The following is a 17,328-nucleotide window of genomic DNA, read 5'->3' as shown; positions in this document are numbered from 1 at the left end:
TTAAGAGGCTGAGTCCCTCTGCCACCAGGAGAAGCTCTCCCTTTAACGTAGGTTGTGTCTTCACTAAGCCCGAGCTGCTGCAGCACTGTAAGAGTAGACAAGTACTTTGTCCCCTTTAAATGATGCTGGCAATGTAAAGAGGCCTTAAAGCATCCACCTCTCACCGTCAAAGATGTAAATTGGCCTCAGTGTAAAGAATCAGACCATAGAGTATTGAAACCCAAAATATATTGTTTGAGATCAAAGAAGCACTTTTCTGACAGCGGTGGGAGGGAGCACATTACTTTTCAGAAACTCTGGCTCCATATCAACTTTCGTCATGCTTTCTTATGTAGGGCAGCCCTACATTGATATCACCTTCCAGTCTATTCCAAATGCAACTGCTAAGATCATCCTTCTCACCTGATGTTCTGAACATGTCACCCCATTTATTGAATCCCTCTCCTGGCTTTTACTTCTTCACTCCATCAAATTCAAGATTCTTATCCTGACTTTCAAGGGCCTTCACAGCTCTGCCCCTCTCTATTTACTTACTTTTGTCATAGATTTCATTTCTTCCATAGTCTCTTGTGTTTGGCCAGTGATTCTAGCCCTTACCACCCTCTTTTCCACAACCATTGTTGCACCTACTTTCATGCTGTCCCCTATCCATGGAGCACCTTCCTTGAACGGATCCATAAGGGCTCTATTCTCTGATCATCCTCAAGACACACTTCTTCTTTGAGGCCTTCAAGAAACAGGCAAACTAATCATAGATAAGTTGGGGCAGTCGGATACCATTGAATTGTAAATTATTTAACAAACTAAGAAGTGCATCATTTATATGACAACTGGACCTCTTTTGATAATATTTATCTGTCTTGCCTTTTGATTTGGCTTGTCATCTTAGATTGAAAGTTGTTTGGGATAGGGTGTTTGTGTGTAAACATTACCTAACGCATTGTGAGTATTACAAGAAAACCGATAATAAGAATACCCTACACATTATCATTGGTTTTATCAATGCACAGTTCATTATGTTCATGTGCATTATTTTAGCTTTTTCTCTTTATTACACTTTTAAAATATAGACATAATTATTTGTATTGCTGTAGCCCAAGTCAGGAACTGTACAAACACAGGACAAAAAAATGGTCCCTGCCCTCAAAGAATTTTATTGAACCATTGTGCTGGTTTAATGTGAGGTATATCAAAAATTAATAAGAACCATAAACTTGGATAGTTTCACTATGAGTATCCCTGTGAAGTGGGTTCATTTACTTGATTGACTTAAAGGGCCATTGCAAACATAGCTGGTTGGAAATTTTTCAGTGAAACATTTTTCATTTGAAAATGAAAATGAAAATACCAATTTGTCAAAACCAAAACTGTTCACTGGAAAGGGTTGATTTCAACAAATTTCTCACTCCCAAGAAGTTTGAAATGAAAAACTCCAGTTTTCTGGTGAAAAATGACTTTTTATTTTGAAATTTAAACTAATTATAGTAGAAAAAAACCAAAAACACTCCAAATCAAACCATTTCAAAATTATTTAAATGAAAGGTTTCAACTGATTTTTTTTAAATTAAAATTTGACTTGTCCTGAATTGATTTTTTTTTTTAAACAGCTCAAATTACTAATTGATCATAACAACAAACACTATAGTCTGCATTTGGATAGGTAGTGGGGGGGAATAATTAATAATTAGAAGATTGAAGTTGAAATATGGTAATTTTTCAGAAAAAAAATATATACTATAGGGGTTCTACATGTCCTTGGAAAAGCCCCTAATAATATGTATATATCAACCTTCCCTCACACAGATTTAATTTTTATTCCAGCAATGGCGCCTGCTTCCTTATCTGGCAGCTACATATGCCTTAGATCATTTCTCCAAGTCTTTGTTCGTGAACTTCATAGAATTTCACATAGGTCTTCTGATGAAGGATAAGAGTCCAAGACAGGTGAGATGTTTATAATTGTAACTCAGGTTTAATTGTTTGTTTACCTCAGGTTTTCAGTGCAATAAACTTCCAATTGTTAAACCAGGGACCTGTATACACAAGTAGCTCAAAAAATGGGACGGGGGAAACAGTGTTTAAGGCCAGAATTCAGGAAAGCACTTAAGTTTGATCATGTGTTTATGTTCTGTTGACTTCAATGGGATTTAAGCATCTGCTCAAGCGCTTTCCTGAACAGAGATGTTTCTTTGTGAATCTAGGCCTAAGTAGTTACTGGCCACTATGTCTTTCAGTGGTCTCTTATGATATGCACTACTTATACTAAACAATCTGTTCCATCCTGTATTTAGCTGTGACACATGGAATACCTTTCCCAGACCTGAAGAAATGCCCTGTGTAAGCTCAAAAGCTTGTCTCTTTCACCAACAGAAGTTGGTCCAATAAAAGATATTACCACATCCAGCTTCTCTCTCTACATTGCCTTAGTGAATATTCAGTGTTGGTTTACTGCATGACATACGTGTCAGAGAGTTTCTGAAAAGATATTGTTCTGGCTTATGACAGAGTCAGGCTCAAGTTTGCAATTTAAATTAATACATTTGAAAAAATTTAACTGTAAAATATTAACATTTATGAAATATTGGCTAAATTACCAGTATGATGAAATTCTTGGCAAGCTCTTTAAAGGAAAAATTTTGTTCTTTCTGCACCTGAATATTGCCTAACTCTTGACCAGCATAAGTGCTGTATAGATTTTTTGATTGTCTTATTTGCAAATAGAATTATTTTTGTAATAACTTAAGGTGAAATTCACCCGTGTCAAGGTCTGCGTAAGGCTGTCAGTTAATCACAGTTAACTCAAGTGATTAACGCAAAACAAATTAAACACACAAAAAAAAATAGTTGTGATTAATCGCAGTTTTAATCGCACTGTTAATGTAATTATTCGTCACTGAAATGTTTTCTATATATTTTCAATATATTGATTTAAATTACAACCCAGAATACAAAAACTGTACAGTGCTCACTTGATATTTTTTATTACAAATATTTGCACTGTAAGAAAGATAAACCAAAGAAATGGTTTTTTCAATTAATCTGAGACAAGTACTATAGTGCAATCTCTTATTGTGGAAGTTCAACTTATAAATGTAGAGTTTTTTTTCCCCACATAACTGCACTCAAAAACAAAAAAAAATGTAAAACTTTAGTGCCTACAGGTCCACTCAGTCCTACTTCTTGTTCAACCAATCTCTAAGACAAACAGGTTTGGTTACATTTACTGTAAATAATGCTGTCAGCTTCTTATTTACAATATCACCTAAATGTGAGAACAGGCATTCGCATGCCACAGTTGGAGCTGGTGTTGCAAGGTATTTACATGCCCGCTATGTTAAACATTCATATGCCCCTTCATGCTTTGACTTGCAGATTGCACTCTCTTTTAGAGTACTGTACACTTTATATTCTGTGTTGTAACTGAAATCAATATATTTGAAAATATAGAAAATCAATACATATTTATAATCAATTTAAAATCATATTCAGTTACTACCAGTGTGATTAAAATTGATTAATTGCAATTTTTTTTAATCGTTTGACAGCCCTGCTAGTTACCACTTCAGTCTCACTTAAACCCTCAGGCTTTGTGCAGGCCCAAGTTAAATGGGGTATAGACTTTGCACTGTGGTTAGTGTGTGTTGTGTCTCCTTTTGTGCCCAGTCCATAGAGGACATGGATCTATTTACAGCTCACAGCTAGAGAGCCTAGCTCTTTAGTTCAAGAGGTAGAGATTCCTGCTTTAGTTTTGAAAGTACCTGTTTCAATCCCTGGTCTTGGCCAAGACTGTGGCAGTCACATGGATGAATTTTACCCTTAGCTTTTTGTGTGTACTCTTGCACTCGTTTTGGTTAAAAACATTATTTGCCATTAGCTTATTTTTTACAAAGGCTGAAATTGGACGTGAGATACATGCCTTATCTACTGGCGGTAAACCACTGGCTTCCTGGACTGCACAGCAAGCGGCCCAGGAGTGTCGAGAAGCTTGCGGAGGACATGGTTACCTGGCCAGTAAGTTACAAATGACCAAATAGATACAGTCAGTTAAAGATTGATAGAAATCTGTGCAAACACAGTTTTTGCTGGGTACAGATGTATGTATCTTTGGCAGTAAGTTTTCAAAAGGGCTTTGGTCCCATCTCCCTTTTTACAGATTCAATTTGCACATGCAAAATCTGCACCCACAAAATGAATTTCAGCGGCAAAGCAGAATAGTTGCACTGGCCATCAGGCAGTTACAGATACAACTGTTCAGACTGCCCTTGCAGTTCAGTTGAAAGTTGAGAAATACAGATGCAGATTTTGCACATGCAGATTGCACTCATAAAACGGATCTTATGCTTTTGAAAATTTGCCTCAATGTATTTATTTTTGTAAAACAAAAGGTAACTTTTCAGGGTCATCTATTGGTAATCATTATGTTGTATTGGAAACTGATTCTGATTTCTTCTTCTTTTAGTCACAGAATAATTGTTTCCAAGTTCTTTTGACCCAGGTTTGTATAATGATTGAGTTACATGACATATTAAAATTTGTGACTTTTCTTTTAAAAGTGAATCGTCTAGGTGATATTCGAAATGACAACGACCCAAACTGCACATATGAAGGAGACAATAATGTTCTGCTTCAGCAAACCAGCAACTACTTACTGAGCTGGGTGAATGCTAAACACCAAGGTTAGCACGCAGTACTATATCTTGTTTTGGATTTAGTGGTGATTTGGTAACAAGAGCAGAAGGTAATTTCATGATGACAGGCTTCATTTATGTAATCATTATTTGTAGAACATAAATAATGTGCTAGGTACCTTCATAAACAAGTGTCTTGATCTCTCTCTCTCTCTATTTCTGTTGCATCAATCTCCACAGTATCTAGATCTTGTCATAACTAGTTTTTTCCCATGTTGTAAGTAGGCATTTGTTAAAAAATTAACATGAAGTAATTAGGGCCTGATGCTGTATCTGCTAAGGATTTAAATTTCCCATATCCACTGGAAGTCAGTGGAAGTTTTTTGCACATAGAGGCTGCTGTTTGGTCCTTGAAAAATAACAACCACACTTATGCACGTTAAATAGCATCTGACTGTGTCATTCATACCAGTTGAACTATAGTGTTAGTCGCTGAGAGTACAGGTTGCAGAATGTGGCTACACGAGAAGTGTAGCCAAACTGAATAATTATATTTATAGCATTTTGTTTTCTGGATAAAAGATCATGGGACAAATTGCTGGCACAGATTCTGGCCAAGATCTTCCAGGTCTGGAAAACCCATTTGTGAGTATTGAATCAATATTCTCCCCTCTACTGGGAGCTCACAACCAGCCAGGTCAGCTCCTCAGCACTTATTCACCTGTCCTTATTCAGCTGAATCCCTACTGGGCAGTAATAAGCTAAATATTTTGGCATTTCTGCATCTGGCCTATCAGGAAAGAGTAAACCTAGCCTAGGATAGTGTTTTACCTCACAATACTCTGACACTGACTTTGTAATAAATCAATTCATTATCATTGTATTCTAGATAAAGCTCCTATTGCATCCCCTCTTGGATCAGTAAACTTTTTGGAAGACTACGATCATATTCTTGGCCAGAAATTCACAGTCTCTAGTGTTGAAGATTGCATGGACTCCTCAGGTAGCCATTTTCTATTGTCTCAGTACAGATAGTTATTTTCACTCTCCCCCTTCCCCTCACGCCCAGCTGATTTTTTTTTTCTCTCTCTCTGTCTGCTCTACATTTTTCCACCATCTTTTGTAAGCAGACAGCTTACCTAGAAGCACTAAACTCACAGTATTCAAGTAAGCTCAAACTAAGGCATATACCCAGTAAGCAATGTTAGAAAAATGCTAACTTTTTTCCTCTGGTATTTATTGTGATATATGGAGTCTTGACTACAAGAGAACTAGGGATGGGTAAACTAATTCAGATTAAAATGTGAACTAACTTGAACTGTTGGGTGTTTTTATTTCTACTTTCACACAGCTCTTCATGTTTTGGTTTCATCCCAAAGCAGACACACTAAAAATAATGCAAGGTGCTATTCTTGTGCTACCTGTGCTATGTCCTTGCAGCCTGTTTTCTGGACAGCAGAGAATCAGACAGAGCTGTTAAAAATTTTCAAATTTTTGATGAATTTTTTTTGCAAAAATATTGGCTGTGTTTCAGCCAATTTATAGAGTGGTTGTTATTTTTCAACAATTCAAAGATTCTATTTAAAATATTCACGTTTTCTCCATTTTTCAAACAGCTCTAGATCTGATAAGCTGACTGGCAGCTGAACAATTGAATACTTACCTGATCCAGTGCTTTTTGCGGTTCAATCATCACTTCTTATAACACCTTCCTGAGTCAAATTGCATTTTACCACTTATTTATGTTCTTTGTGCGATGCACATTGCAATTTACTTGGGACACTATTTTCACTTCTTAATATGTCCCATTAGCACAAGATGTGCAAACTAAATTCTAACATGAAGTTGCTAGATAGAATTATTTCATGCAATATTGGCTCACATGTATTCTTCAAGTTAAGTGTTATTCTCATTCTTCTAAAGTTGTATTTGTCCTCTGTTATTGTATTATTTTTAAGAGTGTTGTTACATGGGACAGCTCTCCATTTGATGTAATTAGTTCAGGGCCTTGAAATAACTTTATAAGGAAAGTGCATGTGAGTTAGAACAGGGTCACATTTTGAATAGTTCTAAACGTAGCAATATGCACAGACAAAAAGTAGTCGAATATTAAAATATGTCACTATGTAGTTAATTGTCTTCGGTTTCGGTGGAAAAAAAGGAGAAACAATGAGAGAAAAGTCTTAGCAGTTTTCTTGGTTTTCTCTGTTATAATCAAATTAAGAAAGACATTACATGCCATTCCCACGATCTTATTGCTGCTATTTACCTGAATTGGCCCTTAGGGGGAAATTAAGGAGGTAATTAGATCTATATGGGGATTCCAGACAAAAGTGAGTCTGTGAAACTGAGAACTTGTTGTGGGTAGAAATTTAACTTTAATTTATAGATATCATTAGCAGGCAGTCAGCTTGTTTCCTGGAAGCCAAATAACTGCTTCAGGGCTCAGCTAGTTGAATGGAGAAATGCTGTGGTTACTGAAATCTCAGTAATGATGCAGAGCACCAAGTGAGTTAATGCCTCAATAGTTATGACAAAAACTTAACATCTGACTAGCTTCAAAATGAAAAGGCTTAGAAGAAAAATTTGCTGAAATGATTATTTGCTTTGTCTTTGTGGTCTTTTCAAGCTTGTGAAATGCAGGACAGCACAAACTAATCACTAAGCACATTTCTGTCTCCTCAGTTAATACTTACCAAAACAGCCAGATCACAATTGAAAAAATAATTGTCTGTTCATCTGTCTTAATTTTCTATTAGAAGTCATTTAATAGCACTGGACTAAATCTCCGACTAGGATTTAGGCCACCAGGGTTAGCCAAAGACCTTAAATAGAATCACAGAAATGTAGAGTTTGAAGAGACATTGAAAGCTTATCTAGTTCATCCTCCCACACTGAGGTAAGACCATGTGTATCTACACCATTCCTGACAGGTGTATTTCTTAACCTATTCTTAAAAGCCTCCAGTGACAGGGATTCCACAATCTCACTTGGTAACTTATTCCAGTACTTAACTATCCTTATCATTAGAAAGCCTTTTCCTAATATCTAACCTAAATCTCCCTTGCTACAGATTAAGCCAATTACATCTTGTCCTACCTTCAGTGGAGTGGAGAACAATTGATCACCATCCTCTATAACCATCTTTAACATATTTGTAGATGATTATCAGGTGCTCCCTCACTCTTTTTTGTCAAAACTAAACATGCCCATGTATACTCTGTAGTACCTGCTTCCCTAATAATCCCCCAGTGCTTAAAAAAATCAATCAACTGACATAATTACAGGTAATCACCTGTCGCTTAAATTCAGCCACATCTCAGTAGAACATGGCAACACTTTAGTGACATGCACCATCACTCCACAACTGTTGAGGGGCTCAACCCACAATGTGTTGGCTACCCTCAATGCCCATTGCACTCTCAGGAGATACTCAGTACTTTGCAGAATTGAGCCTTAAAACAGGAAGAGAACATACCTTATACATGATTGAACCTGTAAGGAGGCAGAATATATAAACAAACAGAAAATTTGACTCTGTTACAGGAAACAACCCATTCTTGTGAAAAGTGTCATGGGACATTTAATGAATGCATCTGGCCAGAATGCTGGCTTTTCTTATTTCAAGAGACAGTGGGCAGCATTCTCCAGTCCATTACAGCCACTTTGTCCAAGTCAGGCACTACAAAGTTGCAGTTTTGTGGCAGTGGGTTGCCAGCAGGGCATTCTCCTTGCAAAGGGCAACTCACCAGTGGTCTTAAGCTGGTGAAGGTGGCATAGCCTCCTCCTATGAAAGTTACCCTAATGCACCTTCAGAGTGTTAGGGGAAGGAGGGTGCAGTCTGAAAGCAGGGAAGTGTCATTGCAGGGTGGAGCTTTGCTGTGACTGCCCTCCACTGGCATACATCAATGAGGGACCTTACATCAGTGGGGTAAGTTAGAGCAGTCCCTTAGGCAGAGGAATAGGGCTGACAACCGGCTCCCTGACAACCTTCCCTCTGCCCTGCAATTAGCAGAACTTGGCCACAATGGAGAATCTACTCCCACACCTCCAGTAACACGGTGTCCCATAAGACCATGCTAGAGCCTTGGTTAAGTGTTGGTTCAGAGAGAAGACAACCACTTCCTGAAGTGCCTATGTGTCCCTCAAAGGTTCTTATCCAAAGAATAATACTGCCCAACACTGTTGGTGTGGATATTTGTGATGGCATGGCTGCAAGAGATTTTTATCGATTTAGGTAAGCCTCCAAAAGGAATCCAGTGTCTGTCCCAAGTAACCCGAGTTTAGAACAAAACAGATTCTGTTTGTGATTACATGCAGCATTCCTCTATTTACCACCTGGCAGTTTTTTTCTGTCTTGCAGTTCCATTAGCTGCGTATAAATGGCTGGTTTGCTACCTGCTCCGAGAAAGCATCCTGAAGTTAAGCCATGAAAAACAGTCTGGGAGTAGTGATTTTGAAGCAAGAAACAACAGTCAGGTAACCATTTATTCAGTCCTACCTTATTTACTCTATATTTTCATCCAAGTTTGCCAGATCATGTTTCTTTTACCCGTCTGTCATTCATAAAGCAGCAAATCATAGTAACTAATAAAAATATATTTCCATCCATGGCCATTATATTAAAGAAGGACAATTATGATCAGTAAAATCTTTCAGAATACAGTTTCCTTCAGAGTAGTGCGGACATAGTTGTGTAATAAATTTAAAATCAATCACTTTTAAAATTCTCTTCTTTAGATTATATCTCCTACTGTTAAATCTACTACAGCTCCTGCTTAGTACATCTACATCTGCGTATTATGCTACTCTTGTGGCCAAATACATACTGTCGGAAAGAATCCTGTTGGCAGGTAGATGAACTGGATGACCTAATAGGTCTTTTCCATCTGTAATGTCTATAATTCAGATGCATAGCACTCATGAAAGATACCAGACTGATAGTATTGGAAACAGAAAAGGAAACACTTGACAATCCACTACGAGTGGATCCACTGTCCCCACAACAAGATTTTAAACAGCCAAGAAGGGCATGGCTTCAAATCACAGCTTGCAGCATCTCCACCTGCATTTTTATCCTCAGTGAGCAAAACTGGCTGGAACCCAAAGCAGGGAATACTTGGCATTTGTCACTCGTGATTGCCCTGGAGGTGGCCAATCTTACCTGCAAAGTACATTGAAAACTGGCAACAAGAAACACTCAACTCTGTATCCCAAGCAATGACAACCTGGATTCACACAGGTGTTCACCACCCAGAATAACTCTGCTGGTTGGGGACTTTGCAAAAGCTGTGGTGGAAATCAGCACCACCAGAGCAACGGCCTAGAATAAGAGAGAAATGCATACTCTCCCGGGTCAGTTTCAGATTGTGAACAGCATGCCCTCTGACTGGCACTTACGGCTGATTGCAGCATAAACACAACTGGGGTTGCATCTGGGTATGGCCTATTATCCAGTGACTACACCTCTTTGGAACGAGGTGCATGGCCAAGTGTGTTAAGAAGGATTCTTTGCTGAGCAATAAGAGAGGTATCCTGCCCTGCTTCTCCCTTGTGCTCATTAGGCCCTCTTCCCTCCCTTTACAATGCTTACGCAGCACAGGAGAGGATTTTTCTTGTAAATAATGTGCATTAAATGCATCTGAAAATGATTAGCGTGCTGGAGCTTTGCAGATTTGATTTTAAAACATCAGGGCGTGAAGAAGCGCTTTCTGTCAACCTCTTGGCAGAGAAGTGATGATGTGTTCAATCATGCTGCGGGAGATCTGGGATAGATTCCTGGCCTATCCCTGGGCTATTATGGGTTGAGAGTTCACTGAAAACAGCCCAGAGTAACTAGGGAGGGAGTGCTTTGTATCACTCATTACTGATGTCTCGTGCTGGCTGAACAGGGTTAACAGGCTCAGAAGAGAGTCCTGTCCATTTGTTCTCAGCCAGAAAGTTAATGGAAACAATTAACAAAGGATGCAAATCTTCCTATGCAAACTCAGTCACCTATGTTTTCATCCCATGTATTAAGTTTGGAGGCAGTGGAGTATTAGGAACCTTAATTGCACTTGCGGTAGTTATGTCCATTACCATTCTGAAAAATATAATTGTCCCTAGCCAAACAGACACTTGAAATACACACTTTGAAAGCACTTCCCTTGGTGCACATTTCCCAGAGGGTCTTTTGTTTATTCGTTAAAGCTTGAGCCAGATTGTCAACTGGTGTAAATCAGCATAACTCCAATAACTTCAGTGTTGCTATGCCATTTTAGAGCAGCTGAAGATCTGGCCCTTTGTGTTTTGTCTGTGAATGTTATTTAATCCTTTTCTGTTTCTTAAGGTATACTATTGTCGTTCGTTAGCCATAGCTTTTATCGAGCAAACAGTCTTACAACGGTATCATGAACACACGCATGATCCCGACATGCCTTCTACACTCCAGCCGGTGCTACAGCATCTTAGTGCTCTGTATGGACTGTGGTCTTTAAGTAAACATATGGCTGTGCTCTACCAAGGTGAGATCAAATCTATATTCATTATGGATGACTTTTTAAACAGCCCTAATTGTAACCTTCATTTGTTCTATAACGTGCATTGCACTTCGGCAGGGAGAGAGAGAATCCTAATTGGAATATATGATAGAACATTTTGTTATTGCCTGTGTAATGCAACATTACTGGGTAGGCTGTCAGGGATTGAACTCTGGACCGAAAAGTGTCAGCCTCTTCTATCTAACCTAAAAGACTCAGCTCTATTAGTCCAAGGACTGTAGTGAACTCATACACCTCTATGTGATCCAACCCCTGGGGGTAAGTAAGTGGGGCTTTGTCTACACAGCCCTGCAATTCAGACTCCGGGGGAATGAACTGCAGTGCACACTAGCGGGCTCTGCTGTAAATTCCCCATGTGGACACTGCTGATGCAAACGAAAAGGTACTTAGTTCTCATTCAAACAGGACTACATTAATGTGACTTGGGTACCTTTTAGTTCACATCCACACAGGGCAGTTACAGTATAGTTTTTACAGTCCAAACTATGGGGCTGTGTAGACAAGCCCTGTCACTTACACATGTAAGGCTCTGGGTGCCTACGGCAGCGAATTTTTAAAGTCTGCCTCTTGAGTGAGGCAGTCATCATGACTCTCACAAGAAATATATTTTGTCTTCATAAATACTGAACAGATATATAAAACCATGCAGTTTGTAAAAGGAGTATATCAACATAATCCTAGCTTCACAGTTTACTTTCATTGTACATATATTTGCAGGTGGATATGTTTCAGGTGACCAGCCTGGTAGATACATACAGAATGCTATTCTGGAGCTTTGTTCCAAGGTAACTCTCTAATATTGTTTTGGTTTGGTTGGAAAGCAAGAAAATATGCCAACAACAGACGAAAAGCGTACCACTTTCTGTACATTTCAAGAGATCAATTACCAGATGCTATCCTATTTGCAACTGAATAGCTATTTTTTAAAAAAAGGCAAGATTAGTAGCATTGGGTCAAATCCTGAGTATTCAACAAGGGCTCAGAGAATGTAATATTTCATATTTTGAGTGAAAATTCTTGAAAGATCATGCTCTGGATTTAAGTTCTCATGAAGTAATGTGTGTCTTGGATGAGATGGCAGGCCAATAAAACACTTGAGAGCTGCAACGCAATTCTATTTATATCATTATCAGCTCAGCTCATAAATACAGTGTTATTTTTTTCACGACACAGCTTTTCAAGCTAGAACTCATTTTGACCAGGCAAGATATGAATTGTAAATAAGAAGAATCTGCAAATTGTATGTTAATGAAGGAGTTGTGTATTAAATCAGTTTGTATGGATATACCTGGTACTACCTAGATGAAAATAAAATGTAAAAGCATTAAGTACAGCATGGAAAACTTCTAAAATACAGACTTGGGTCTCTATTTTGTAAGTGCTCTGGAAGAAAGACAAAATAGACACTGTGTTGATAGTGGATCTTTCAAAGTGTAACTTCTTAAGTTAACATTGGCTGATGGCTTGCAGCAACAACTCTTCTGCTGCTTTGTTGTGCTCAGGTAACCATAGAAACCTAGAAGCGTTGCCAAATTTATGCTCTTTGTTTTTAAACAGTTGAAAGATGAGGCAGTTGCCTTGGTGGATGTCATTGCACCTCCTGACTTCATTCTGAACTCGCCCATTGGCAGAGCTGATGGAGAGGTAAAGAAAAACCTTCCTGTGTGTGTAAAGCTAATAATTAAAAAGGCATTTATGTAACTGGACTAATATTTTAGAGTCAAGAAGCTTCACAGCTAGAACAAAAGGGCAGATCCTCAGCTGGTGCAAATTGTCATAGTTTCTTTGACTTCATTGGAGCTATGACAATTTGCACTAGCTGAGGCTATGCTCCACCATATTGGGAAGTCACATGCTACTGTTCAGAATGTATTCCAGAATGGAAATCTCTGCAAACACAGGATAGAAGAAACTATTGTATGTCCCATAATTCCATAGAGAAAAATTACTTAATATTTAGAGGGTTTTCCAAATGCTTCTAACTTTTCCAGCCCTTCTGATTCCCAAACTCATTGGATCAAGTTCTCTGTTACTACCTTCTTGTTCTATGATGTTGCGCCTATGCTGCTTCTCGATCACGTTGCCCAGCATAGTCTAATTTGCCATCCATCAGCACCATAGGGTGAAATTCTGGCCCCACTGAAGTCAATAGCAAAACTCCCATTGATTGTAATGGAGCTAGAATTTCATCCGAGGTTCCTGGTTCTGTTTAGTTCTGTTTCAAATTATTGTCATCAAATATAGTAACTTTCATTTTTCCAATCTGAATCTTGTGTTTTTATTCCTTGCCTTTATTTCTACCCTTTCTAGGCCTCTATTGTGATTCCTCTGACCTCACAATACCCCAATTTTAGTGTCATTTGTGAATGTAATTTGCCTTCTTTTCCAGATCTTTAATAAAAATGCTTAATATAAGATAGTGAAATTAAAACTTGTTCCAATTAAGAATTTTTAGTGTAGAAACAGAGAAATTAGATCTTTCTGGAAGGTTGTAATGTAACACTATTTTATCCCTTCAAATCCAGAACCTTAACATACAAGAACCAAAAGCAGACACACAATGCAAGCTGCTCCCTAAGGATGCATCTACACTGCAGGATTCTTTTGGCAGTGTGTAGTGTATGTACATGCATAACCCTCCTAGCATGGATATAAATAGCAGTGGAGAGAGTGAGACATGGATTAAGCAAGTAGAGGAAAGACATGCCTAAAGGGTGTGGGTATGTAACCAGAGTACATACCCTACATACTCTCTGCTCGCTCAAGCCATGCCTCTGTCAATGTGGTGTCCTGTTGCATCCCACTGCCGGAGCTTTTCCTCTCTGCAGGCAAAGATTCTGGAGGGAGAAAAAAGGCTCAAGACACAAGGGAAGATTCCAGCGGGGAAAGTCTCTGGCAGTTGGAGAGTCAGCAGGGAAAAGGCTCCTCCCTTCCCTGCTACCTCCTCCCTGCCAGAGCCTTTCCCTGACACATGTAGCTACACACCACAGTGTGGACACAGCCTGCTTTAAATGGCATGCTGCTGAAATTGGTGTGTAGCATAGTGTAGACGTAGCCTGAGGCAGAGAGGCTTAACTCACCCCACCTTTCTCTAGGCTGTCTCTTGGCAGACTGACTGCAAAGGATCCAGACTCTATGCTTCCCTCAGAACTCCCTCACCCGCAAATGGGACCGGGAAACCGCTTAGGATTTAAAATGACAGCTTGTAATTTTTACAGTTTTCTATACATCGCAAGATTGATATTAACAGAAACTGTGTCATAAGAACTGTTGTAGTGGGTCAGACCAATGGTCCATCTAGCTCAGTCTCCTGAAAGTGGCCAATGCCAGGTGCTTCAGAGGGAATGAATAGAAAAGGTAATCATCAAGTGATCCGTCCCATTGTCCATTCCCAGCATTTGGAAAAGAGCAATCCTTGCCTATCCTGGCTAATAGCCATTGATGGACCTATCCTCCATGAACTAATCTAGCTCTTTTTTGAACCCCATTATAGTCTTAGGCTTCACAACATCCTCTGGCAAGGAGTTCCACAGGTTGACTGTGCATTGTGTGAAGAAATACTTCCTTTTGTTAATTTTAAACCTGCTGCCTATTAATTTCATTTGGTGACCCCTAGTTCTAGTGTTATGAGAAGGAATAATAACACTTCCTTATTTACTTTCTCCACACCAGTCATGATTTTATAGACTTCTATCATATCCCCCTTTAGTCATCTCTTTTGCAAGCTGAAAAGTCCCAGTCTTAGTCATCTCTCCTCATATGGAAGCTTTTCCATACCCCTAATCATTTTAGTTACCCTTTTCTATACCTTTTCCAATTCCAATATATGTTCTTTTAAATGGGATGACTAGATCTGCACTCAGTATTCAAGATGTGGGCATACCATGGATTTATAAAGAGGCAATACAATATTTTCTGTCTTCTCTCCCCTTTCCTAATGATTTCCAACATTTTGTCAGCTTTTTTGACTGCCACTGAACATTGAGTGGATGTTTTCAGAGAACTATCCACAATGACTCCAAGATCTCTTTCTTGAGTGGTAACAGCTAATTTAGACCCCATCATTTTATATGTATAGTTGGGATTATGTTTTCCAATGTGCATTACTTTGCATTTATCAACATTGAATTTCATCTGCCATCTTGTTGCCCAGTCACCCAGCTTGTGAGATCCCTTTGTAACTCTTCTCAGTCTGCTTTGGACTTAACTATCTTGAGTAGTTTTGTATCATCTGCAAATTTTGCCATCTCACTGTTTACCTCTTCTTCCAAATCATTTATGAATATGTTGAACAGTACTGGTCCCAGTACAAACCTTGGAGGACACCATTATTTACCTCTCCATTCTGAAAACCGACCATTTATTCCTACGCTTTGTTTCCTATCTTTTAACTAGTTACTAATCCAGGAGAGGACCTTCCTTCTTATCCCATGACAGCATCTCATGAGAGCATCACACTTTTTCATTGAGAGTATAGAACATGATGTCAGTAAGTGTCTTGTGATGGATTGAGACAGTCCTTAGCTTGCAAAGTAACAGGTACACTTACAGACCAACAACAACAACGTCCTTCCCTTTATTGGGAGGATCTCAAAGTATTTAATCAAAATATTAATTAGCTGAACCTCAAACCAAGTTGATTTAAAAAACAGATCAAATTTTCAAAAGTGACTGGTGGTTTTGGATACCCAACTTAAGACACCTTTCAGTGGCCTGGATTTTCAAAGGGACAGGTTCTCAGCACCTTCTGAAAATCAGGTCTCTTCAAGATGTCTCAGGTTGGGCACACAAAAATCACTTTTGAAAATTTTGGCCAGAGTGTTTCAATGTCTGCCGTTATAGTAGTGTCAGTCAGTTCTAGCACCACCTAAAAGCAATGCCATTCGTCCTGCAAGTGCTGTTGATTTGCAGATATCCCTAGAGGCTGACTGTTCTTCTCTTTATGCACGTCAGCCTCTTCCTCAATCCAGTTAAGAGTGAAGGGCTTTGGAAGTGCCTTTCTATTACAGCTGGATGATTCTCATAAGATTTCTGTTCTGAAAATTCCTTTTACTAGCCTCTTACATCTGAGGCTGAACAAAACAATATGCACTGTTTTCTGTGGGCCACAGTGAATACACTTGATAGGCACAGCCTACAGAATAGGGTTGTGCAGAGCTGCACTTTCCCTCGGGGAACAGTGAAATATGTTCAAGATGCTCCCCTTAGTTATCTAGTATGCAGCATAGAGCACCTACTACGATACCCACCCCTTCATGAGATCGTGCACTGGGGAAAGCAGTATCTCTGTGCTTTCGTAAACAGACACTGCAATTCTGCCTGGCTTGTATACTGGGTCTGATCCAAAGCTTACTGTACTCTATGAACATCACACCCTTTGTCACCCACATTGGGTAAGGGCTGGGCAAAATCTGGCCCTGTAGCAAAATGTATTTTAAATGAATTTCATTCCTTCTACAAGAGAGAGACTAAAGATCACTCATCTGCCGTGTTTTTCCAGTGTCTCCAATCCAAGAGCCCTAAGTGGCATTTCCAGTTTTATCTTGGGCAGACACCAATTCAAATACTGTTTTGGACACATCATCAAAATGCTGAAGACAGTTTTTTTTTGTTCCACTTACTGATTACTGCTTGAACTAACATCATCATAAAAATTAACTAGTCTAAATGAAAGAGCCACCCTGTTCCTAAATCAAGCTGTTGCAGCTACCCCAAATGAAAGCAGCAGCTTCTAATTCACTTATTTGATTGCAGGAGAGTCATTACCAAGGAGGATCAGACACATGAGAATCAGGAGAAACAAGGGAGAGGTGGTCATTTTCATGGCACTGAACACAATCCACCCATGACTTTGTTAGGCTCTTCTAGACCTAGTAGTTTTGTAGTGTGGCCTCAGAAGGATGGGATTCCCCATCAATGGGAGGGTTATTCATGGGGGGGAAAAGGGCTGAATTCACCCTGTGGCTAAGTATCAGCGATTGCATGGTCAAAATTTCAAACTTGCATGTCTGTTTTTGGACACTTGCATCTTAATCAGTGGGTCTGATTTTCATGTAGATCTTTGAAAGTAAAGCCACGTGTTTAGGTGACTCATATGGTTAGGGTAGTTGGTAGAATTCTACAGATTCTTGTCTTTATCAAAAGCTTAGGGGTAAAATTTT

At 39.0% G+C, this 17,328-nt stretch overlaps 1 protein-coding gene across 2 annotated transcripts in view; it reads left to right on the top strand.

The window, feature by feature from the left end:
- The window catches only part of ACOX3 (acyl-CoA oxidase 3, pristanoyl), a 48,835-nt gene that overhangs the window by 27,959 nt on the left and 3,548 nt on the right, over positions 1-17,328 (top strand). The window contains exons 10-18 of one of the 2 annotated variants that reach the window (XM_067558875.1): positions 1,822-1,944; positions 3,891-4,011; positions 4,554-4,676; positions 5,211-5,273; positions 5,518-5,631; positions 8,992-9,107; positions 10,957-11,131; positions 11,885-11,952; positions 12,725-12,811. In XM_067558875.1, coding sequence (XP_067414976.1) covers positions 1,822-1,944; positions 3,891-4,011; positions 4,554-4,676; positions 5,211-5,273; positions 5,518-5,631; positions 8,992-9,107; positions 10,957-11,131; positions 11,885-11,952; positions 12,725-12,811 — 990 coding nt within the window. The remainder of the gene's footprint in view (positions 1-1,821; positions 1,945-3,890; positions 4,012-4,553; positions 4,677-5,210; positions 5,274-5,517; positions 5,632-8,991; positions 9,108-10,956; positions 11,132-11,884; positions 11,953-12,724; positions 12,812-17,328) is intronic. The other variant, XM_067558876.1, reaches the window with a different exon arrangement.

The sequence above is a fragment of the Emydura macquarii genome, unplaced genomic scaffold (assembly GCF_026122565.2).
Source record: "Emydura macquarii macquarii isolate MOO-44397 ecotype Brisbane River unplaced genomic scaffold, CSIRO-AGI_Emac_v2 contig_2199, whole genome shotgun sequence".
NCBI lineage: Eukaryota > Metazoa > Chordata > Testudines > Chelidae > Emydura > Emydura macquarii.
This window is presented reverse-complemented; position numbering and strand designations above follow the sequence as displayed.